Source organism: Salmo salar, chromosome ssa22, assembly GCF_905237065.1.
Source record: "Salmo salar chromosome ssa22, Ssal_v3.1, whole genome shotgun sequence".
Classification (NCBI taxonomy): domain Eukaryota; kingdom Metazoa; phylum Chordata; class Actinopteri; order Salmoniformes; family Salmonidae; genus Salmo; species Salmo salar.
Window position 1 is genome coordinate 24,809,033 of NC_059463.1, and position 24,735 is coordinate 24,833,767.

The 24,735-nt window shown below is 41.5% G+C and overlaps 2 protein-coding genes across 4 annotated transcripts in view; both read right to left on the reverse strand.

Annotated features, from left to right (window-relative positions):
* LOC106582955 (voltage-gated potassium channel subunit beta-2) overlaps positions 1-8,632 on the reverse strand; it is a 172,529-nt gene extending 163,897 nt beyond the window's left edge. For 2 of the 3 annotated variants that reach the window (XM_045705368.1, XM_045705366.1), the window contains exon 1: positions 8,525-8,632. The gene's annotated coding sequence lies outside the window, so the exon portion shown is untranslated. The remainder of the gene's footprint in view (positions 1-8,524) is intronic. The other variant, XM_045705367.1, reaches the window with a different exon arrangement.
* A 127-nt stretch (positions 8,633-8,759) lies between these two features.
* On the reverse strand, positions 8,760-13,283 carry dj-1 (protein). Its single transcript, NM_001123523.1, is given in 6 exon segments — positions 8,760-9,376; positions 10,370-10,456; positions 11,652-11,721; positions 12,266-12,325; positions 12,526-12,627; positions 13,235-13,283. Coding segments are annotated over 6 exon segments (522 nt in total). The 5' UTR covers positions 13,277-13,283; the 3' UTR covers positions 8,760-9,215.
* Between the last annotated feature and the right edge of the window lie 11,452 nt (positions 13,284-24,735).

A 24,735-nucleotide genomic window follows, 5' to 3' on the forward strand; every position in this document is an offset into this window, starting at 1 on the left:
TAGGGAGCTGCACGCACGCATGCAGTTTGGAGGGAACCTATGTCCATAACATGACGCAGCCACCACCAGGCTTGAAAATATGAAGAGTGGGACTCAGTGATGTGTTGTATGATGACCCCAAACATAAGGACATAAAGTTAATTTCTTTGAGACATTTCTTTTGCAGTTTTACTTTAGTGCCTTATTGCAAACAGGATGCATGTTTTGGAATATTTATATTTTGTACAGGCTTCCTTCTTTTCACTCTGTGATTTAGGTTACTATTGTGGAGAAACTACAATGATGTTGGTCCATCTTCAGTTCTCCTATCACAGCCACTAAACTCTGTAACTGTTTTAAAGTCACCATAGAAATCCCTGAGCGGTTTCCTTCCTCTCTGTCCACTGAGTTAGGAAGGACGCCTGTATCTTTGTAGTGACTGGGTGTATTGATACACCATCCAAAGTGTAATTAATAACTTCAACATGCATTTTTTTTTTTTTTATCCAATCTACCAATAGGTGCCCTTCTTTGAGAGGCATTGGAAAATCTCCCTGTTCTTTCTGGTTGAATCTGTTTTTGAACTTCACTGCTCGACTGAGGGTCCTTAAACACTATTATTGCACACAGAGTGAGTCCATGCAACTTATGTGACTTGTTAAGCTAATTTTTACTCCTGAAGTTACTAGGCTAGCCATAACAAAGGGTTGAATACGTATTGACTCAAGACATTACAGCTTTTCACTTTTAATTCATTTGTAAAAAACATAATTCCACTTTAACATTATGGTGTATTGTGTGTAGGCCAGTGACACAAAATCTCAATTTAATACATTTTAAATTCAGCCTGTAACAAAAAACGTGGAAAAAGTCAAGGGGTATAGATACTTTCTGAAGACAATGTACGATACACGGCCCAAGCCTTCTCGTGAGACAGCCACAGAAGCCAATAAGTCTTAGCCAACTCTCATTGGGGATTACTACACACTGTACAAACAACAGGTATTACGCAAACAAATAACAGGCTGAGGCATTAGTCTAGAACTTACACAGAGCCTTTCAAGCCTCACTAAGCCCATAACATAGTATGGAATGCAATGATTCAGTCCTCACTGGACTGAAGTGACCAGTCTCTCCTGGAATACATAAGAAAGAGGTGACTATGCAACTAGCTAGGCCTACAACTCCAATACTTTGTTGGTGTAGAGGGGTAGCGTGAAGTGAACATTTTAAATGCTGGGAAATATTGTTTGGGGAAGACACATTTTAGTGCTGAGCGATGAGTGCTTTATGAGGTTGGGTCAGTTTGATTATTAAAAAATAATTCACGGTTTTCGATTACAATGATTTTAAAGTGTTTTAATTAGAGGTCGACCGATTAATCGGAATGGCCGATTAATTAGGGCCGATTTCAGGTTTTCATAACAATCGGTAATCTGTATTTTTGGCCACCAATTTGCCGATTTTTTTAAAATGTATTATTATATAATTTTTTTTACCTTTATTTAACTAGGCAAGTCAGTTAAAGAACACATTCTTATTTTCAATGACGGCCTAGGAACGGTGGGTTAACTGCCTTGTTCAGGGGCAGAACGACAGATTTTTACCTTGTGCGCTTGGGGATGCAACCTTACGTTAACTAGCCCAACGCTCTAACCACCTGCTTTACGTTGCCAAGGTAAGTTGCTAGCTAGCATTAAACTTATCTTATAAAAAAACAATCAATCAAAAACACTAGTTAACTACACATGGTTGATGATATTACTAGTTTATCTAGCCTGTCCTGCTTTGCATATAATCGATGTGGTGCGCATTCGCGAAAAAGGACTGTCTTTGCTCCGACGTGTACCTAACCATAAACATCAATGTCTTTCTTAAAATCAATACACAAGTATATATTTTTAAACCTGCATATTTAGTTAATATTGCCTGCTAACATGAATTTCTTTTAACTAGGGAAAATGTGTCACTTCTCTTGCAAACAGAGTCAGGGTATATGCAGCAGTTTGGGCCACCTGGCTTGTTGCGAACTGTAAAGACTATTTCTTCCTAACAAAGACAGCAGACTTCGCCAAACGGGGATGATTTAACAAAAGCGCATTTGCGAAAAAAAAGCACAATCGTTGCACGACTGTACCTAACCATAAACATCAATGCCTTTCTTAAAATCAATACACAGAAGTATATATTTTTAAACCTGCATATTTAGCTAAAAGAAATCCAGGTTATCAGGCAATATTAACCAGGTGAAATTGTGTCAGTTCTCTTGCGTTCGTTGCATGCAGAATCAGGGTATACAGAATCTGGCTCGTTGCAAACTAATTTGCCAGAATTTTACGGAACTATGAAATAACATTGTAGGTTGTGCGATGTAACAGGAATATTTAGACTTATGGATGCCACCCGTTAGATAAAATACGGAACGGTTCCGTATGTCACTGAAAGAATAATGTTTTCGAGATGATAGTCTCCAGATTTGACCATATTAATGACCTAAGGTTTATTATATTATAGTTAAGTCTATGATTTGATATTTGATAGAGCAGTCTGACTGAGCGGTGGTAGGCAGCAGCAGGCTCGTAATAGTCAAAGGTATATGGTTTAGAGAGAAATAGTCGACACGTCATAATTCCTGTAATAACTTGCGGCTGAACTTGAAAGGGGTTCCTTCGTTATTTTAACGTTCATGTCTTCCATAGAGAATGTCTTGATCTACTTCAAATAAGGTCTGTGTTTTGTGCTTAAACCGCCTCAGCGTTTTCATACCCGTGTAAATCTCACTAGGTAACGTTTGTCAACATATTTTCATAAATCCACTCTACAAAAAAAATTACCTTCGCTTATATTGATCAGAGTTATAGCCTATGGATATCTACACAGTTATAAAATTGGCAAGGTGGTGTAAGCCTAAACCAAACACAGACCTTATTTTAAGTTAATCTAAAAATATTCTATGGAATAAATGAAGGAACCGCTTTTCAGATTTTGCTAGAAGGTGTCATGGGAATTATGACTCGCACTTTGGTAGTCAATTCTTACCATGCCCATTATTAAAATAGGATTTCCTGCATATAGAAATTTGTTTTTGTTTTCAGCATTCATCACAGGTAACTTAAACTCTATTTTTATTATTCAAACAGTTGAGAGTATTTGTCTCCTAAGCAGACTCTTCAGTATCGTTGTCACTTTAGAGCTGTGTGTGTGTATATATATATATATATATATTTAAAAAAAAACATATTAATAATCGGCCGATTAATCGGTGTCGGCCTTTTGGTCCTCCAATAATCGGTATCGGTGTTGAAAAATCATAATCGGTCGACCTCTAGTTTTAATGGATATTCCAAAGCCAAAAATATTGAAAATGTAATTGCCAAAACATTGAAAATATTCCATTGTCTCCGCCAGGTTCACATTGGGGAGACATCTATAGTAAAATAGGAAATTACTATGAAATAATACAATATTTAAATAGTGTAAATTACTTTGTTTTTATTTGATTACGTTATCAGTTTTCATTTTTCTGTTATCAGTTTTCACCCACTGTTCCTAGGCTGTCATTGAAAATAAGAATTTGTTCTTAACCGACTTGCCAAGTTAAATGAAGGTTCAATAAAAAAGTATGCTGCAGAGCTGTCTGACGAAATCATTTAACTAGTTCTTCAAAAAAAGATAAGGTATACTTTCACAAGCTGTTCCTGTTTTGAAAGTTGAAAGGAAAACAGAATGCATGATTAAAAATAAGTGTTAATTGTTCTCAAACGGCAAATAGTTTGTAGCTGACTTGCATCTACACTCTTTTGTGGTAGCCTCTGCAACAGACTGATTCAATGGGAAACCACTATAGATTCCAGTGTCAGATAAGCATCTACAGTATAAGCAGAGCAGTCAGGAGTCATCCAAATGAAAGGGGAGCTTAAGCATTTTCCTCTTACAATACATAACATAGGCCTAAAGAAAGTCTTCGTCGTGTTGGAAGGTGAACCTTCACACCAGTCTGATGTCTGAGTGCTCTGGAGTAGGTTTTCATCAAGGATCTCTCTGTACGTTGCTCTGGTCGTCTTTCCCTTGATCCTAACTAGTCTCCCAGTCCCTGCCGCTGAAAATATCCCCCACAAGCTGTCTCTGGCCCCCTCTTTGTGTACATTCCTTTCTCATGCGGTTTATGCGGTCTGTATGTATCTAACCTAACATGATCTGTATATAATGACGAGATGTTCATGTCTATGCCCTAACAATGGGAGTCGTTGTCCCAAAGGCTGGAAGGCAAGCGACAAGCTTAGGTCCAAAATAAGCCCATTGAAACCCATTATGCTTATTTTGGACAGATTGCCTCTTCCTCTCAGTCTATTGAGACTGAAAAAAACTGGGGCAATGGCTTGTGGTCATTCCAGTTAATTACCACGTTCCTGCACCAAACTAGGTTGAATATTTTCTTAATGCAAACAACAACTCCCTTCAGCTTAGCATCCCACATAGTTCTTGACTTGATTCCCCCCCCACCCAAAAAAAATGGTGGTTAATCGCTCAGCACTAACACATTTATAGCCTCATACATATTAGCCTGCTACTGTGGGCGGCCCTTGAGTATTTGAGCTGTAACGGCAAACATGGCAGCCATTTTACAATTCATTATGATAGAATTCCAGTTATAAATGTGTGGCTTGGTATATTTTGCTTATGCAAATCCTAATTACATTATCACAGGCGCACAGCAGACAGCCTAATAATTGATATAGTGATGAGTGCCATACCCACTGATAGAGTTCAGCCATTCTCATTAACCCCTGCAATTAGAAATGTTCTAGATCGAAATCTAATGAATCGCTTCAATTACCTTGTCATAACATCTCCAGAAATAAGTACTTGATCATCCTGCTCTGGAGACACCACAACTCAAAGAGCCCTCCAAACAATGTTCCCAACAATGTTCCTTCCCAATCAAGGGCTTCAAAGTCTATTCTAATTAGCCTATCAGGGATAAGTTTGTGTCAAATATTGTACACAACCAAAAACAAAGCCTGAGTGTCATACTGTGCAGTCGTGGGTGAAGTGGTAGGCCAATGTCAACTCAACTGGTGCTCTGCTTTCTTCAATAAGCCCATTTTCAATGGTATGCCAGGCAGTGAACTCTGATGTGCACCACAGTCAAAACTGTGTCAGTTTGTTTACTGATGTTTAGTGCCTACATGGAAGTTAAACAACATCTCAACGCTTCATGTCGCATTGAGATGTTGATCTTCTGCATGTGACCATCTCTTGTGTAGCGTATCTGGTGCAAATGGCCTACCTGAAAAAGCAAGAATAACCTCTTCATTTCTCTATAGGTGGGTCTAATCAGGTGATTCACAGATTTCTATAATTGCATCATTTAACCAATGTCTCTTCACCCTGGCCCTCCCCCACCCAGTCCAGAAATAGGAAGGCATACAGGCCTCCAGCTCTCTACTGTACAGCTGCTCAAGCAGAATAATACATGCTACCATGCATGTCCAACAGCAAAAACATGTAACATGTCATAAATAAGCTATCCAACTGGAAGATGACAACATAGTGACATGAATAAGACTGTGCCAGAGGGTACCCTCTGATGATGTTTGAAGCCTTATCCTGGCATCAATTCAGATGTTTCGCTGCTTTTGAATTTTAGCATGAGCTTGAATAACATATACATTTATGTACAGTGCATTCTGAAAGTATTCAGACCCCTTGACTTTTCCCACATTTTGTTACGTTAGAGCCTTATTCTAAAATTAATTAAATTGTTTATTTTCCTCATCAATCTACACACAATACCCCATAATGACAAAGCACAAAAAACATGTTTTTAGAAATATCACATTTACATAAGTATTCAGCCCTTTGCTATGATACTTGAAATTGAGCTCAATTGCATCCTGTTTCCATTGATCATCCTTGAGATGTTTCTACAACTTGATTGGAGTCCACCTGTGGTAAAATCAATTGATTGGACATGATTTGGAAAGGGACACATGAAACCTTTATTTAACTAGGGAAGTCAGTTAAAAACAAATTCTTATTTACAATGACGGCCTACCCCAGGTCAATTGTGCACAGCCCTATGGTACTCCAAATCACGGCCGGATGTGATGCAGCCTGGATTCGAACCAGGGACTGCAGTGACACCTCTTGCACTGAGATGCAGTGCCTTAAACCGCTGCGCCACTAGGGACACACCTGTCTATATAAGGTCCCACAGTTGACAGTGCATGTCAGAGCAAAAACCAAGCCATGAGGTCGAAGGAATTGTCCATAGAGCTCCGAGACAGGATTGTGTCGAGGCACAGATCTGTGAAAGGGTACCAAAAAATGTCTGCAGCATTGAAAGTCCCCAAGAACACAGTGGCCTCCATCATTCTTAAATGGAAGAAGTTTTGGACCACCAAGACTGAGCAATTGGGGGGAGAAGGGCGTTGGTCAGGGAGGTGACCAAGAACCCATTGGTCACTATGACAGAGCTCCAGAGTTCCTCTGTGGAGGTGGGAGAACCTTGTGGATGGACAACCGTCTTTGCAGTATTCCTCCAATCAGGCCGCTATGGTAGAGTGGCCAGATGGAAGCATCCTCAGAAAAAGGCACATGACAGCCCGCTTGGAGTTTGCCAAAAGGCATCTAAAGACTCTCAAACCATGAGAAACAAGATTCTCTGGTCTGATGAAACAAAGATTGAACTCTTTGGCCTGAATGCCAAGCATCACATCTGGAGGAAACCTGGCACCATCCCTATGGGGAAGCATGGTGGTGGAAGCATCATGCTGTGGGGATATTTTCAGCGGCAGGGACTGGGAGACTAGTTAGGAACGAGGGAAAGACTACCAGAGCAAAGTACAGAGAGATCCTTGATGAGAACCTGCTCCAGAGCACTCAGACATCAGACTGGTGCAAAGGTTCACCTTCCAACACGACAAAGACTTTCTTTAGGTCTATGTTATGTATTGTAAGAGGAAAATGCTTAAGCTCCCCTTTCATTTGGATGACTCCTGACTGCTCTGCTTATACTGTAGATGCTTATCTGACACTGGAATCTATAGTGGTTTCCCATTGAATCAGTCTGTTGCAGAGGCTACCACAAAAGAGTGTAGATGCAAGTCAGCTACAAACTATTTGCCGTTTGAGAACAATTAACACTTATTTTTAATGATGCATTCTGTTTTCCTTTCAACTCTCAAAACAGGAACAAACATCACAAAGCATACTGTATCAAAGTTAACTTGAGTTAAAAATAGGAGTTTTATAATCATCACACATCTCCTATGAGTATTAAAAGAGCACAAAAGCAGAAGTGTAAAAAGTATTAAGGATCAACTTTATAGTAAGCAAATGGTGTGAATACAGTAGTTCAAAAGGGTCATCTATTACTATTATCTAGGTACAGTACAGCAATGCTATGTCTCACACGACAACTTTGATATTCCATACATTTTCCTTCAACCCTCCATCATAATAGCTGATACATGTTTGTGTCATAACAGTGTAATGTCAGTTGTCATAAGCAGTCAATAACAGTACTAACCGACCGTCAATATCATGAACATTTTATGTGTGAAGGTAGCAAACTGGCTTGGGTAAAACATAATGGTAAAGCCGGTTGCCATAAGGTGGCATTGAAATTGGTTTGTGTGTCTACAATGAAGTTGAGATTCCACTTGTTAGGATGCACAGCTGCAGTCCATGAAGATATGGTGTCTGATCAACCAGGTCTAAACAAGAAATTGCATTTATATGCATGGTAAATCCAATACAGGCTTCTCTGACTGAAGGAATGTTGTTTTCAACAAATAATGTTAGTAGCGACTGCTAGGACACTCCTTTTCCCAAGATGGGTGTTAATTAATAGCTAAATATAGAAATTACCTACATTTAGGTTAAACCAACATAAGGCACCCTTTCCTTGGGCTACAGTTATTCTGGTGGCAGTCATATTGAATGACCTTATCCTCTGGGCACAAATAGAATGCGCTAGTTTAATCACACGAAAAAAATATCTGCAGAATGTGTGAATCTGCAGACTTAGGTTCAGATTTATGACAGAGCCAATAATGGCATACAAGGCTCTGGTTCATGAGCTGTCAAGAAGTTTACATTTGCTTTGAATAATCAATCACGAGTTTGCTACGATTACCGTATGCACACAAAACTAAGAAAGGCAGCGATGATGAACAGCGTTTTTGTCAATGATGATGTATAGCGGTCTCTCCTTCGCCGGTATTTTACTGTCGTGGTCTGGCACATATTGTACTAGCTATGCACTCAGTCAAATCACAAGTAATGAGCAATGAATGCAAATTTACACATCGGTTAGCAACTAATAATTGTAGACTACTCGCTAGCTAGTAAATTAGGCACCATACACTGTGTAATAGCAAGCTCGCTAAACCGGCCGGCTAACCCACTCATCTGCTTGATATAACTTGAGGCTGTGTGAGTGAACAATAACTTGGAAGTACCAGACTACATTGCCACGCCATTAGCATTCAGAGACAACATCATTTGGTACCGTATACAGTAGCTAGCTAGCACCTACCTATGTTTCTTGTCAAGTCAACAATCCTCTGGTCTGGTTCTGAAACAACAGCCCCTTGTCTTTACCGCGTTGACATCCCCAACACACGCTGCTTCAGATCCAAGCCCGTTTATTTGACGTTTTCACTGGCTATTTACGTGAAGACACAACCATGCAAAGATTTTCATTGGCCATACTCAATGTCAATCAACTGAACAGCTAGGTTTCCCGCGCCCACCAGTGATTTCGCAATCCCTTTTACCAGTCCTTAAAATCATATTTATTTTAAGCTCTCAAATCTGCTGTTTAGCCTACCTACATACTGCTGAAGACTACTACTCGTAGACCGAGACTACCAGTAGCAGCACTGTAACGTTACCAATTAAATGTTATAATTGTCGATTCAGTAAGATTATTAATCCATAACCTTTGTATTATTTTCTCTGTGTGATGATGAAACACAAATGTCATTTTTATTTCATGCTGTGGCTACATTCTAAACTACTAGTCTTCACTGGGCAACATATCCCAGTGAAGGAAAGAGAAGGAGACAATAATAAAATCCATGTTATTACTATCATTCATTATCCTGTCAACCATTATTCTTTGATCACAATGATTGGCCTGTGTATCATAATGAACAGTGCTGAGTAGTTGGGGTGAAGTTGATCATGCTGCTTGCAGTGCTTCAGCTTGCGACACTCAACACCACTCAGTCTTTCAGAACCAGGGGTGCTTTGACAGTAGCAGCAACCTCAGCCCCCATGAGCTCCTCTACAATGGCCAGGGCAAACTCAAAGCTGGTTCCTGGCCCACGGCTGGTGATCAGATGGCAATCCTTCTGGACCCGAGCCTCCGAATACGTGTAGTGGCCTAGGGAGTGGAGAGGAACAGTGGTGAGTAGAGAGAGAGACACTATCGTTATGCACAACAGTTTGCAAATGCAGATCATTTAGTACTGCTTCAAATCAGATGACTAATTTTTGTTTTAATCTTTTCAAAAATTCCTACGCCCACCTTAACTTGCATTTGTGCAGTATATATTTTTTAAGTATTTCTGTTACTGTGTTCACTGTTTGAGTCAGGTCAAATGCTGGTGCATAATGACTAGTCTCTCAAGGGATCCGCGTTGCCTTCCACAATTTCCAAATCCTCCTTAGCCTAGGGCAGGGATCAACTAGATTCAGCCGCGGGGCGATATTTTCTTGAGCGGATGGTCAGGGGGCTGGAACATAATTACAAACAATTTGTAGACTGCAAATTGACCGCAAGAAGCCCAAACAGATATAATATTTAACTAAACATAATAATTTCAAACCTGGCTTACATTTGTATACAATCACATATATATTATGCGTGGGAATACTTTGGAACAGATTTCCAAAATGTAAAATTACTTGAAGCTGATTTGCTGGTGTTTTTAGAGTCTTTTATGTCTAACCACTTTATTTGGGGGGCCAAATAAAATCACCCCATGGGCTGCCAGTTGAGGAACCCTGGCCTAGGATCTGGTTTACGAGACTGCATAGACCTTGTATTAATGATTACCATAAAGTATGGAAATCATTTATAGCACCCTCTGCTGGACACAAAAGACCACACAGGCTTATGTCATTGTTCAGTAGTACCGATAATTTGGTTGTGCTCATTGTACTGCAAGAATAAGCTGCATTTCCTGTCACACTGAGCCTGCTGAGTTATCATACAGATATATTTCCTACCTGTGGATGTATTTGGTGTGTAACAACCCGCTAACAAACAACAAAACCACATTGGCTGTGTTAGTCTGTGACCAAGCTATGTACAGTAGTAGAGATTCATCAGCCTGAACCTTAGCCCTGTGGTAGCCTGGCTGTTTTACTTTACCTCCAGTCATCATCTTGTCCTTCGCACCAGGGTGGGTGGTGACCGTGCTGCCGTAGGCAATACCATGTGCCAGCAGCGCCGTGGGACCTGAGGTGAGTAGGGGACTGGAGAGTTAGACCAACACTGTTCTATCTGTAGTCAAAACGTTGAAAACCGACATGGCATTGGACAACGAAGGTCAAATTATTTATTCACAAAAACCCAGAGAAGTCTATCTATACATCTTAATTTCACATGCAGATTGACAACTTTTTGTTTTCCTTTGAGGTGACATCACCACTAAAAGTCAGACTCATTAGTAAAACCGGAAACTAGGATCTAAAACTAACCACATATGGTTTCAATCTACCACTGCATGCCATATTTAGAGGAATGCAAAACCAGAGACAAAACAAAATGGACTTTATGTCTGCTGCATTAGCATCGGCAACGTCCTAGCACTGCTGTGAGCTCATCCTCAGACTGTTAATAAATAGAAAGGGGGAAAACTGGGAAAACTACCATCTCCAGAGACAGGCCAGGGCTGAGAAAGAGGGAGGTAGTGCACCCCTCTCTCTGATGACTCCTGGCATATAATAACAATAATGCATAAATGGATGGTGTTGGACAAACGAGTGATATGTTTCAGAAGGGAGTATAAAATGGGAGACAAGAGGGGCTATGGCATTTATACACGTGCTATATGTGGAGGATTTGAGTCAAGCACTTTTCACGCCTCTGTTCACATTAGAAATAGAAAGCATTATTTTCACAATAGCAGAGCACAATGTGACACTGCTGCTGATTCTCTGTTTGGCAGGTTCATTATATATTCCTGTGGGGACATCAGCCGTTTTCTAGGACGCCTTTCACTCCACTTTGCCAAATGGGTCCCATGTCCTCATTCACAACGTCCTTCCAGTGCCCTTCATCAGCACAGGCGGGCAGACGGGTAGAAAGTCTCAGGGGTAGTGGGCTTTGTCAAAGGCAATTATATGTGAATGTTAACCTAAGCTTCAATGGTCAATGTGTGTAAAAGTATAATACAATAGTCTATCATAGAAAAATCTTATTCTGTATTGGTTTCCTGCTCAGTAATAATGGAAAGGCAAGGCAATGTGACAGCCCCAAGTCCCAATCTTATACTACATTCACTGGTTGACAGAAATTGCCAGTTGCTGGCTGATTTAACTCAAGATTATGACCTAAGCAATCTTGCCCCAGCAGATGTCATTGACACAGATGCATTCTGGAGTGTTAGCTCCAGAGATGTATGTGTGTGTTCTCACAGAAGGAACAGTACCTGCACAGATAGCAGCAATCAGCCCTTTCCTGCCCTCCTGGTCCTTCAACACCTCTTTCACAGCAGGGGACTACAAGAGAAACAACATGGGGGCCACATACAGAGAGATGAGGCACTCTACTTTATCATGTAGAATGTGTGTTATAACACTGCAGTAAATGCTCCTCTGCTAGAGGGAATACGAATTCCCATGAAATGCAGTGGACATTAGAAAAAATGTCATAGATGAGTATGTTTTCAGCATGACAAAAAAAACAGAATTGAAATGAATTGTGGGACAATGCCACAGAACTTGTAGTTATAAGGGCTAAAACCGTATTAAAATGTGGATTAGTATCATGGTGTCATACTGCATACATTTTTGCTTGTTTTTAATAAACAATAATCATCATAAGATCATAAAAAGTAAATTATATTTTAAATGAAGGAAAATTATGGGACCTTTATAGTTTTCTATCGTAAATTGTCCCCCAAGACAACTAAAACAATTCAAGGGACAAATGTTACAGTATGCACCTGCAATGTTATATTGGCAATGCCAGGGACACACAGGAGAGATGAATCAGCAGCTAAAAGTTCTGGCAATGAATGCTTAACATTTAGTGCATTCCTACCTCTGACAGGTTCTGGGCACCGAGAGCCCCCCCTGGTAGAAGAATCACATCATACGGACCCTGCAACCAAAAACATCAAAAGATACAAGGTCACAGATAGCAAATTCTTATTACCAATTTAAGATGCATCAATCTTGAACATTCATTAATGAAGAATGTTTTAAAGTGCATTATAAACTCTATGATGTCAGAGAACAGCCTGCTATGTGGCCTAATGTGATTGGAGGGTAAGGAGGCAGGAAGGCAGAGAGGGCTCTGACCTGCTTGCGGGCATCCTCCAGGCTGGAATCAGGAACAAGGTAGATGTCTCTGCTGCACTGCACAGGGTCTTTTCCTGTCAATCCTGCCAACGTCACAGCAATCTGCAGGATGTGGACACAAAAAAAGCACAATTACTTCAATAGACTGTCATTAGTCATTGCCTCTTAAATTAATCATAAAATCCCACTACTCAAATATGAGTATGGGACTTTTAATTAGAAAAATATAATCTGCTTCCAATTCTGCACTAGTCACCTTTGACATTTGCAGTGGCTTTATACTCACATGTGTTGAATATGCCAACACACTACCTAACAGCATGACAACGCATTAGCTAATTTATTAACCATATATACGGATCGCATACTGCAGAGTTGTTAATCTTGTCTGTAAATAGGCTAGATTATAATAGCTAGCTAGCCCGACAATTATATCAACATCAAGCTAGCTAACCAGCTACCTACCTAGCTAGCTATGGCAAGACATAGATCTGCATGCATGTGTCAAATTAGCTTGGGCTGCAGCTTGACTGTGGCTAGTTAGGTAAATAAAATAGCCGCTAGAATACTAACTACCTGTAATGTGCAGCTTTTAGCTTGCTAGCTAGCTAAATGGAGCCAGCTAGCCAATACTCTATTGAGATCAGTGTATGTTGCACCACCTAGCTAGCTAATCTAACATCCAATTTAGCTCGATAAATGTACAAACCCCAGCTCTACGCATGACGTCCACAGGTATAACAGTTTCCATCTCCTCTGCACCTTTAGAGAGGATTACTAATGCCTTTTTCCCTGCCATTCTTGAGCGAGTGGGTGAGTGAGTGTCACAACAAGACAGCAAATATCTGTCAGAGAACTTTTATTTTGTCAGGAAGCAGAGCTCTCTGCAGGAACACACATGGCTACACTACAGCTACGGGATATTTGAAAGGACAAACACAACGCGTGCATGGTTGAACTTATCAAAGAATTTCACAGAAGTAATTTGATAAAATCAAACACACTATTGCATATATTCGATGATTCATTTTCATCTAAATATATGCAACATCATTGACTTTTAAACGCAACATACTCTTCACTGGTAGGTTCAATTACATCCACCAGGGGGAGGCATTGACCCATTCATTGTCAATAAAGCTTTTGTAAATAGAGGTGTTTATAAAATAAGCCTTCACTTTTGAGCCTTTGTTTGCCTAACAGATGTAAAAAATAATAATAATAATCTTACATGTGCGCTTGAGGTTTATATTATTCAATACATTATTCAAAACTTAAACGTTTATTATACAGTAACGAGGCGGCAGGTAGCCTAGCGGGCCTGTAACGGAAAGGTTGCTAGATCGAATCTCCCGAGCTGACAATAAAAATCTGTCGTTCTGCCGCAGAACAAGGCCCCTTTTCTTTCTTTTTTTTTTGTCGCCTAAATGACATACTCAAATTTAACTGCCTGTAGCTCAGGCCCTGAAGCAAGGATATGCATATTCCTGGTACCATTTGAAAGAAAACACTTTGAAGTTTGTAGAAATGTGAATTGAATGTAGGGGAATATAACACAATAGATCTGGTAGAAGAAAATACAAAGACAAAAACAACCGTTTTGTTCTACCACCATTTTTGAAATGCAGCAGAAAGCTCCCTGTTCCAGACATAACTCTGGTTGTCCACAAGATGGCAGTAGTGTATGTGCAAAGTTTCAGACGGACAACTTGAAGTATGAGCGAGCTACATGACATTTAGTGTGAAGTCACCCAGGTACATTTGGGCAAATCGTGAAGCAGACATTTGAATTCATATTATATTTTTCTGCAAGAATATCGTCAAATCTGTATACTTGGACTTTGATTTAGATTTTCCAGTATTAGTAGCCATATTATAAGTTCAACATTTGCAAAACAACCAGTTTTCATATCTTCATAACTCTGAATATTCTTATAATTTTGGTCCAAAATGAAAAGGCATGCTGTCGCACAAGGTTAGTAGCTACATTTTACGACAGATACATGGTTTCAGGATACTCCCGTAAAGCCCAGCTCATTGGTTATCTAGCTAGCTTTGTTTGACCCTGATTGGTGCTCTTGCTGCTGGTGATTCTCTTATCCACCTCTACGCAGACGACACCATTCTGTATACTTCTGGCCCTTCTTTTGACACTGTGTTAACTAACCTCCAGACAAGCTTCAATGCCATACAACTCTCCTTCTGTGGCCTCCAACTGCTCTTAAAAACAAGTAAAACTAAATGCATGCTCTTCAACCGATTGCTGCCCACACCTGCCCGCCCGTCCAGCATCACTACTCTGGACGGTTCTGACTTAGAATACGTGGACAACTACAAATACCTAGGTGTCTGGTTAGACTGTAAACTTTACACTTACTTTACATTTTAGTCATTTAGCAGACGCTCTTATCCAGAGCGACTTACAGTAGTGAATGCATACATTTCATACATTTCATTTCATTTCATGCATTCTTTTTTAAAATTGTATTTAATTTTTTTTGTACATACCCTCGTAAAACTGATTATCCTACCGATCCTTGACTTTGGCGATGTCATTTACAAAATAGCTTCCAACACTCTACTCAGCAAATTGGATGCAGTCTATCACAGTGCCATCCGTTTTGTCACCAAAGCCCCATATACTACACACCACTGCGACCTATATGCTCTCGTTGGCTGGCCCTCGCTTCATATTCGTTGCCAAACCTACTGGCTCCAGGTCGTCTATAAGTCTTTGCTAGGTAAAGCCCCGCCTTATCTCTGCTCACTGGTCACCACTGGTCACCCACCCGTAACACGCGCTCCAGCAGGTATATTTCACTGGTCACCCCCAAAGCCTATTCCTCCTTTGGCCGTCTTTCCTTACAGTTCTCTGCTGCCAATGACTGGAACAAATTGCAAAAATCCCTGAAGCTGGAGACTCATATCTCCCTCACTAACTTTAAGCATCAGCTGTCAGAGCAGCTCACAGATCATTGCAACTGTACATACCCCATCTGTAAATAGCCCATCCTTCTACCTCATCCCCATATTGTTATTTATTTTTTGCTCCTTTGCACCCCAGTATGTCTACTTGCACATTCATCTTCTGCACATCTATCACTCCAGTGTTTATTTGCTAAATTGTTATTACTTTGCCACTGCGGCCTATTTATTGCCTTACCTCCCTAATCTTACTACATTTGCACACACTGTATATAGATTTTTCCTATTGTGTTATTGACTCTACGTTTGTTTATTCCATGTGTAACTCTGTGTTGTTGTTTGTGTCGCACTGCTTTGCTTTATCTTGGCCAAGTCGCAGTTGGATATGAGAATTTGTTCTCAACTGGCCTACCTGGTTAAATAAAGGTGAAATAAAAAAAATTAAACTTGACAAAGTTAGAGTCGTTCAAGTGATGGCCGCCCGCGTCATCGGCGTGCCATGAAGGCATCGCTCTCTGACCAAATTTGGTGTCCTATAGGATATACTTCACCCCTAATGATATAGTGAAGTCTGGTTATGTTCTAGGATCTCTGAGGAATATATATGAATGTGATTTGACTCGTTGAAACAACGTTTAGGGTTAGATTTTCACAGATTCCTTTCTTTGCAAATTGAACGAGTGAAAATATAAAATCGATCGTGCATACTATATGGACCTTTTTAGGATATGGAAAAAGGATTTTATCTAACAAAACGACACTTCATGTTATCTCTGTGACCCTTTGGATGAAAAATCAGAGCAAGATTTCACAATGTAAGTACACATTTCACCTTCAGAGGTGAATTTATCAAACCTATCGCGGTGAAAAAAGTGTTTTGTTGTTAGGAGCTCTCCTCAAACAATAGCATGGCATTTTTTCGCAGTACTAGCTACTGTACATTGGACAGTGCAGTTATATTAACAAGAATTTAAGCTTTCAGCCGATTTAAGACACGTACCGACATTTGTTGTTTCTCTAAAATCTGCGATGGTGACACAAGGTGCTGCATGATTTATATCTGTCCCGTTGACGGGACGCCGATCCCTAACAAGTTTTTAACCCATTGTTCCTAGGCCGTCATTGTAAACAATAATTTGTTCTTAACTGACTTGCCTAGTTAAACGAAGGTTACATTTTTTTTAAATGAAAAGATCTGAAAGAAAACTAGTTTAAAAAAAATAAAAAATTCCCTGATGTTTGTGAAATGAGGGGTCAATAAGGTCATAACGTTCTTGAAGCTCTGTCTGAGCACTTCTGCATTCTCCAGCAGAAGAAGACATCTCTTAAGGCACCCCTGGGAATTATCTTTCAGTGTAAATCCCAGACTTAATGTCTCGGGCATTAGTGTGCAGGCACCCTTCCCAGTTTAATCTGCCACTGTGCATTCTGCTGCAGAGATTCACTTTCATATTTGTGTGAGGAACAAGAGCCCAGTGAAACAGCAGATTAGACAAAGCTTTGGGGGTGTTGGCGGCAGCTTGTTTGTTGCGTGCCTGTGAGCCAATCCAAAAGGCAGTGGTGATTACCTACATATGCAGCTGGGATCAAGTTAGCTAGACCCACAGTGGAATAAAAGCTAATTTGCCTAAAACATTGATTTATTTATCCATTTACTTATTTATTTACAGAAAGAGCTCATAGTATGTTAAAGATCACACTAAGGACACGCCTTTTAGAGTGATTTGCAAACCAGGTAACCTGGTAAGAATGTCAAATCAAATCAAATCAAATGTTATTTGTCACATGCATGTTATTTGCCGAATGAAATGCATACTTACAATCCCTTAACCAACAATTCAGTTTTAAGAAAATACAAAAAAAAGTAAGAGATAAGAATAACAAATAATTAAAGAGCAGCAGTAAATAACAATATCAAATCAAATCAAATTTATTTATATAGCCCTTCTTACATCAGCTGATATCTCAAAGTGCTGTACAGAAACCCAGCCTAAAACCCCAAACAGCAAGCAATGCAGGTGTAGAAGCACGGTGGCTAGGAAAAACTCCCTAGAAAGGCCAAAACCTAGGAAGAAACCTAGAGAGGAACCAGGCTATGAGGGGTGGCCAGTCCTCTTCTGGCTGTGCCGGGTGGAGATTATAACAGCACATGGCCAAGATGTTCAAATGTTCATAAATGACCAGCATGGTCAAATAATAATAATCATAGTAGTTGTCAAGGGTGCAACAAGTCAGCACCTCAAGAGTAAGTGTCAGTTGGCTTTTTCATAGCCGATCTTTGAGAGTATCTCTACCGCTCCTGCTGTCTCCAGAGAGTTGAAAACAGCAGGTCTGGGACATGTAGCACGTCCGGTGAACAGGTCAGGGTTACAGCAGGTCTGGGACAGCAGGTCTGGGACAGGTAGCACGTCCGGTGAACAGGTCAGGGTTCCAGCAGGTCTGGGACAGCAGGTCTGGGACAGGTAGCCCGTCCAGTGAACAGGTCAGGGTTCCATAGCCGCAGGCAGAACAGTTGAAACTGGAGCAGCAGCACGGCCAGGTGGACTGGGGACAGCAAGGATTCATCATGCCAGGTAGTCCTGAGGCATGGTCCTAGGGCTCAGGTCCTCCGAGAGAGAGAAAGAAAGAAAGAGAGAAAGAGAGAATTAGAGAGAGCATATTTAAATTCACACAGGACACCGGGTAAGACAAGAGAAATACTCCAGATGTAACAGACTGACCCTAGCCCCCCAACACATAAACTACTGCAGCATAAATACTGGAGGCTGAAACAGGTCAGGAGACACTGTGGCCCCATCCGATGAAACCCCCAGACAGGGCCAAACAGGCAGGATATAACCCCACCCACTTTGCCAAAGCACAGCCCCCACACCACTGAGGGTCGAGGGTCTAGGGGGGGTATAGAGGGTCTGGGGGGTAGAAGCTGTTTAGAAGCCTCGTGGATCTAGACTTGGCGCTCCGGTACCACTTGCCGTGTGGTAGCAGAGACAACAGTCTATGACTAGGGTAGCTGGAGTCTTTGACAATTTTTAGGGCCTTCCTCTGACACCGCCTGGCATAGAGGTCCTGGATGGCAGGAAGCTTGGCCCCGGTGTTGTATTGGGCTGTACGCACTACCCTCTGTAGTGCCTTGTGGTCGGAGGCCGAGCAGTTACCATAACAGGCAGAGATGCAACCCGTCAGGATGCTCTCGATGGTGCAGCTGTAAAACCTTTTGAGGATCTGAGGACCAGTGCCAAATCTTTTCAGTCTCCTGAGGGGGAATAGGTTTTGTCGTGCCCTCTTCATGACTGTCTTGGTGTGCTTGGACCATGTTAGTTTGTTGGTGATGTGGACACCAAGGAACTTGAAGCTCTCAACCTGCTCCACTATAGCCCCGTCGATGAGAATGGGGGTGTGCTCGGTCCTCTTATTCCTGTAGTCCACAATCATCTCCTTTGTCTTGATCACTTTAAGGGAGAGGTTGTTGTCCTTGTACAGCACGGTCAGGTCTCTGACCTCCTCCCTATAGGCTGTCTCATCATTGTCGGTGATCAGGCCTACCACTGTTGTGTCATCAGCAAACTTAATGATGGTGTTGGAGTCGTGCCTGGCCGTGCAGTAATGAGTGAATAGGGAGTACAGGAGGGGACTGAGCATGCACCCCTGAGGGGCCCCCGTTTTGAGGATTGTGTTGTTACCTACCCTTACCACATAGGAGCGGCCCATCAGGAAGTCCAGGATCCAGTTGCAGAAGAAGGTGTTTAGTCCCAGGGTCCTTAGCTTAGTGATGAACTTTGTGGGCATAATGGTGCTGAACGCAGAGCTGTAGTCAATGAATAGCATTCTCACATCGGTGTTCCTTTTGTCCAGGTATGAAAGGGCAGTGTGGAGTACAATAGAGATTGCATCATCTGTGGATCTGTTGGTGTGGTATGCAAATTGGAGTCGGTCTAGGGTTTCTGGGATAATGGTGTTGATGACCAGCCTTTCAAAGGATTTCATGGCTACAGACGTAAGTGCTATGGGTCGGTAGTCATTTAGGCAGGTTACCTTAGTGTTCTTGGGCACAGGGACTATGGTGGTCAGCTTGAAACATGTTGGTATTACAGACTCAGACAGGTGAGTGCTGGGAGTACACGTCCTGGTAATCCATCTGGCCCTGCGGCCTTGTGAATGTTGACCTGTTTAAAGGTCTTACTCCCATCGGCTGCGGAGAGTGTGATCACACAGTCGTCCAGAACAGCTGTGGATTAGTATCACAAATGTGGATTAATATCAGAAACACTAACAATGTAAATTCAGTCTCTGAACCATCTGTGCAAAGCCACAACAATTGAAATATTTTCAGGTTTTACAACTTTCTTATAGTAAGCCTTTTTTTTATTAGAGTTTTTTTTACTAAGTATAATTGTGCAAAGCAGGAGTCCTTCAAGTACTGCTTTCATTTTCTTAAACAATTCATAGCATTTAAATAAACAAAAAGGGAAATGTGAAAATAATTTGTACTGTAAGATCGTGTGAACAAGTGTTTCTAGTTAGTGGTCTGTGTACTTCAAGAGTGTCAGGATCAGGAATGCTCTGATGATACAGTATACCATCATTTCAAATGGGAGCACAAATGGCCACTGACACTTGGCCACAGAAACCCAACATTATGTTCCTCCAACAAAGAGCTTACTTTAAATGAGATTGAACGCCACAAATCTGATAAGAAACAAATACTAACAAGGGATATGAACAAGTGTCAGGCCTTTTCATCCTCGGTTGGCAGAACTACCAAACATTTTCTTCTTAGATTTCTCTCTCTCTCTCTCTCTCTCTCTGGTATGTGTTCTGTTCATTGGGCCACAGATGAGATCTTCTTGTTTATGTCTGTGAGAGGAGCAGGAGACTGAGTGTTGATCAGTGAACTCTACCTTATTATTATTCCACAGCGAGTTCTGCCTCCTGCATGCCAGGCCATGCCAGGCCTTCCCTCTGCTCTGCTTTATCTGGCCCACCACAGAGGTCTACTCACAAACCTGATGGGTGTCTGCATCCCAACCACTGGGATTCTACACTGCAGAATCATTTTCAGAAAAAGGGAATCCACAGACAGAAATGAGGGAATTCCACAAATTACTGTTTGTCAAAAAGTAATCCTGTTACCATTGCTCTGAATACGAAACGGTGTAAATATGGAAATAAACTAAATTTTACTATGTGAATATACATGCGTTCCCTATTATATCCAAGTTCCCTGCTCGCTTCAGATATACAGCAGCAAACCCTGCTTCAGATTCCCAGGAAAGAGGTGCCACTACTCAAAATGGTCACAGTCAAATTGGTTCTGTGGGGAGAGATTAAAACATTTGAGAATATTTTTGAAAACACATTGAATTGCTACATTTCAGTCATACTGTGGTGGTGTGATTCAGATCATACATCAACAACTCTATGGTAAATTCTCTTGGTTGAGTTTTTCCTCCCATTCAGTAAGAGACAGTTCTGAAGGGATTGTAGCACTACAGTTGAAGATGGGATGAATATTTAGGGACATTTTATCTGCCCATCTGTGCCCAGGCTTTATCTTGTGGCTGTTTCACGCATTGTGAGCCACGAGAGCAGGTGATGAGTGACAAGCATATAATCTTGATATCATCTCAACAATATTACCTTATGCTGCCAAGTGTGTGGATGAATCTGAGGATCGAGGTGACTGTGAGTGAACGTTGAACACCTAGGTTAGCAGATGGCCATTCAACAGACACAAGATGGCGCCAGCTCAGTATCTTCAACTTTCGACAAGCAACCTCGATTTCAGGGAACTTGGATTTCAAAACTTCGATATTGGCAGTGTTATTGTGTGCAGTTCAATGGATACTATTAAAGAAAACTCCTTTCCAGAACAAAAGGTCACTTACTCCCTTTGTCTAACATACGTTATAAACAACATATTCGTTATCATCAAGTCAAACAGGGAAAAGTTTAAATGAATACAATTTTATCACTCACATAAACAATTATTTTCCAGGCTTTTATGTTCTGAAATATATTCATTTAAATCCAGTTGGGAATATGTTGTTTACAACCAAGAGACAATGTTGCAAATTGAGTCAGCAGCTCATGAATGTGCTGTTTTGATTAGAGTGTAAATGTAACAACTCAAACACACAATTGCCCTAGAGCCATTTCTGGATGCAATAATCTCCCTGCCCTCAGACTATGCCCCCCCCCACCCCCCTCCCAAACTCGTTTGAGGGGGGTTCAAGTGACACACTGCCTATCTCACCACCACCCTCCCTCTCTCTCACTCTTTCTATCCCCTTTTCTGTAGTACATATTTCTGTGAGTCTCTCTCTCTGCCTCTATTAGATCCCAAAATGCCATGCAGTATGGCCTATCTTCAAACACTAATGCTGATGACTGGTCCCTGCAGCAGTACCCCCCCACCCCCAGCCACCCCCAGCCTGCTCTTCCAAAGAGAGGGTAATAAAGACACAGGCAGGATTAGTGTTGCGTGCTTAACGAAGTGGTGCCAGAGAGAGAGGCCATGCCCACGGGCCGCTCCCCAACCCTGCTCTTCTCTGCTGGGGTTTCCCCAGCCTGTGCTTTTCTCAGGTCCGCTCTCTCTCCTCTCTCACAGGGTACTCTGTGGCTCGCTGATAGACTCTGAGTGGGTGCATTCATAATATTGGCATTAGAGAGGCAGAGTGACAGTAGTCTTAAGTGATTTAAGTACTGTGAGTATCTACCCTTAACCAAGGAAATGTATGAGAAAACAATTGAATTTTCTATTCGCTAGATTGTCCAGGGTTTCTGACAACATTCTTACTGTGCAGTGAGAAAGCATGTTTAATTAACATGCGTTTTTGTTTTGTATTAGACTTTACAAGTACATAACTGTTGCTGTTAACCTGGGGACTGGGTTTGATGGAGGTCACATGCATATCATTTTGAAATCACTGTGGACTTAAACAAATGGAAACCCATATCATTCTACATGTCTGCAAAACAGTGGGACTAGTATCTTGTAAATGTTGTCACATAAGATAAGTGTTCTATGTGAGATTCATTTAGTTATACACAAGTTAAAGGTTCAGGCCTATGAAGAGGAGAGAGCCAGGGTTGATGAAGAGCAGTGTACGGTACAGGACAGGTGAAGAGGAGAGAGCCAGGGTTGATGAAGAGCAGTGTACGGTACAGGACAGGTAAAGAGGAGAGAGCCAGGGTTGATGAAGAGCAGTGTACGGTACAGGACAGGTAAAGAGGAGAGAGCCAGGGTTGATGAAGAGCAGTGTACGGTACAGGACAGGTGAAGAGGAGAGAGCCAGGGTTGATGAAGAGCAGTGTACGGTACAGGACAGGTGAAGAGGAGAGAGCCAGGGTTGATGTAGAGCAGTGTACGGTACAGGACAGGTGAAGAGGAGAGAGCCAGGGTTGATGAAGAGCAGTGTACGGTACAGGACAGGTGAAGAGGAGAGAGCCAGGGTTGATGAAGAGCAGTGTACGGTACAGGACAGGTGAAGAGGAGAGAGCCAGGGTTGATGTAGAGCAGTGTACGGTACAGGACAGGTGAAGAGGAGAGAGCCAGGGTTGATGAAGAGCAGTGTACGGTACAGGACAGGTGAAGAGGAGAGAGCCAGGGTTGATGAAGAGCAGTGTACGGTACAGGACAGGTAAAGAGGAGAGAGCCAGGGTTGATGTAGAGCAGTGTACGGTACAGGACAGGTGAACCATGCAGCTGCTGCTACCATGTTACTGCCGCAAAACACAGTGTGACAGATTAGGGCATGGCTCTCACACCCAGCTGCCCACTTTTCACACGGTAGCTCTCTCAGGCCACATTACGCACATCTCTTAGTTGGCTCATGTTGTGGGTTGAGTAATGCACTGTAGACCCCCAGTCTATGCGCTACACACATATGGTGACTATCAATGCTCTCCTTCCTTCTGCTCCACTACAAACCCCCAATATTATGGTCTTTCCCCGCCTGTCTGTTTCAGGTCCTTTCCCCTCCTCAACCTGTTTGCTTTTCACCTCAGTCACACTAGTGAGGATTCACACACCATTAAGGCCCAGTGTGTGTGGAGGAAAGGTCAAATTCGGTTTATACATTTTCATTTACATTTGATTATATGACAAAGCGTATGCTACTAAATGTTGTTTGCAGTCTATTTGAGAGGCACGGAAACAGGCCTCAATTCACTTCCTCAGCTTTTTTCCTATCCACAGTGGAGCATATAGCATAGATTGACTGTATAAAAATGTAGATCCCAGTAAAGTGTGATATATATTACCTCAACTGAGTAGCATGTCTGTATGTAAGCTGGTTCTACAAATAATATAGCTGGGTCAGGTACCCCAGCTATTATTGATAGGGGCTGAAGTTTTTTACTTTCTTTGGAAATGGTTGAGCTCAACCAGCGTTTCAGGGGCTTTATGCAAGTGAAGAGGCATGCAGGTTTATTCTATTTTTACCAGTATAAGCCTTAAAGATTAACATAGTTTACCTGTCCCTGCCATGCTTTTGGTATTCTATCCACTAACTCCAGCTCAAATTAACTGGATTCCTCGCACTTAATCCCATACTTTTTTATAGTAAATGTGACTTCAATTTCTAAAACATTTTCGCTCAACAACTTTTCAAAACTAGCATGAAAATATTTTCCTGAAATTAATGCTGTTTTTATTATTGTTGGAATGGACACTTTCAGCTTGGAATGTAATTTTTCCAGGCATTTGGATATAAACTACCTATGGACAGATACAGTGGTATCTCAATTATGTCTGTTTTTTCTTACTATTCCCATACTTTTGATTTCCACTTAAAAGAGAAAGGTGATATATTCCTATGATTGGAAATGTTCAATGCTTCTTCTCGAAGCGGGTGCGCTGTCCTGTGCAGATAAGGCCATGTGAGATGTGCCTGTCTGAAATAAAAACCCTGACAAACAGAAGAGCGCTGTCTTCCCAGACACAGTGGGAGAGGATGAGGCTGGGATAGAAGCCTTTGAGAGCAGTGCCTTTAATATCTGCAACGCTGTAACATCAGTATGGTGACATTTCGGCAGCACCATCGAGATCCAACGGGGGCCATGCTGCTCCCACAATCAATTATCCAGGCATAATATTCCGCTAGTGTGTGGACATGAATCAGTCCAGGACAAGGCCTCTCCTCCGCCTTGATTCACAAGAAAAAAGCTGGGGCCTTTCATTCAACCCCTAAGAAAGGAGGAAAACGCTTGGTTTACTGATAAGAGAGTGGAGAGAAAAACTTGCAAATAGACCTAAATCATTATTTAGAGACGGTCAATTTTTCA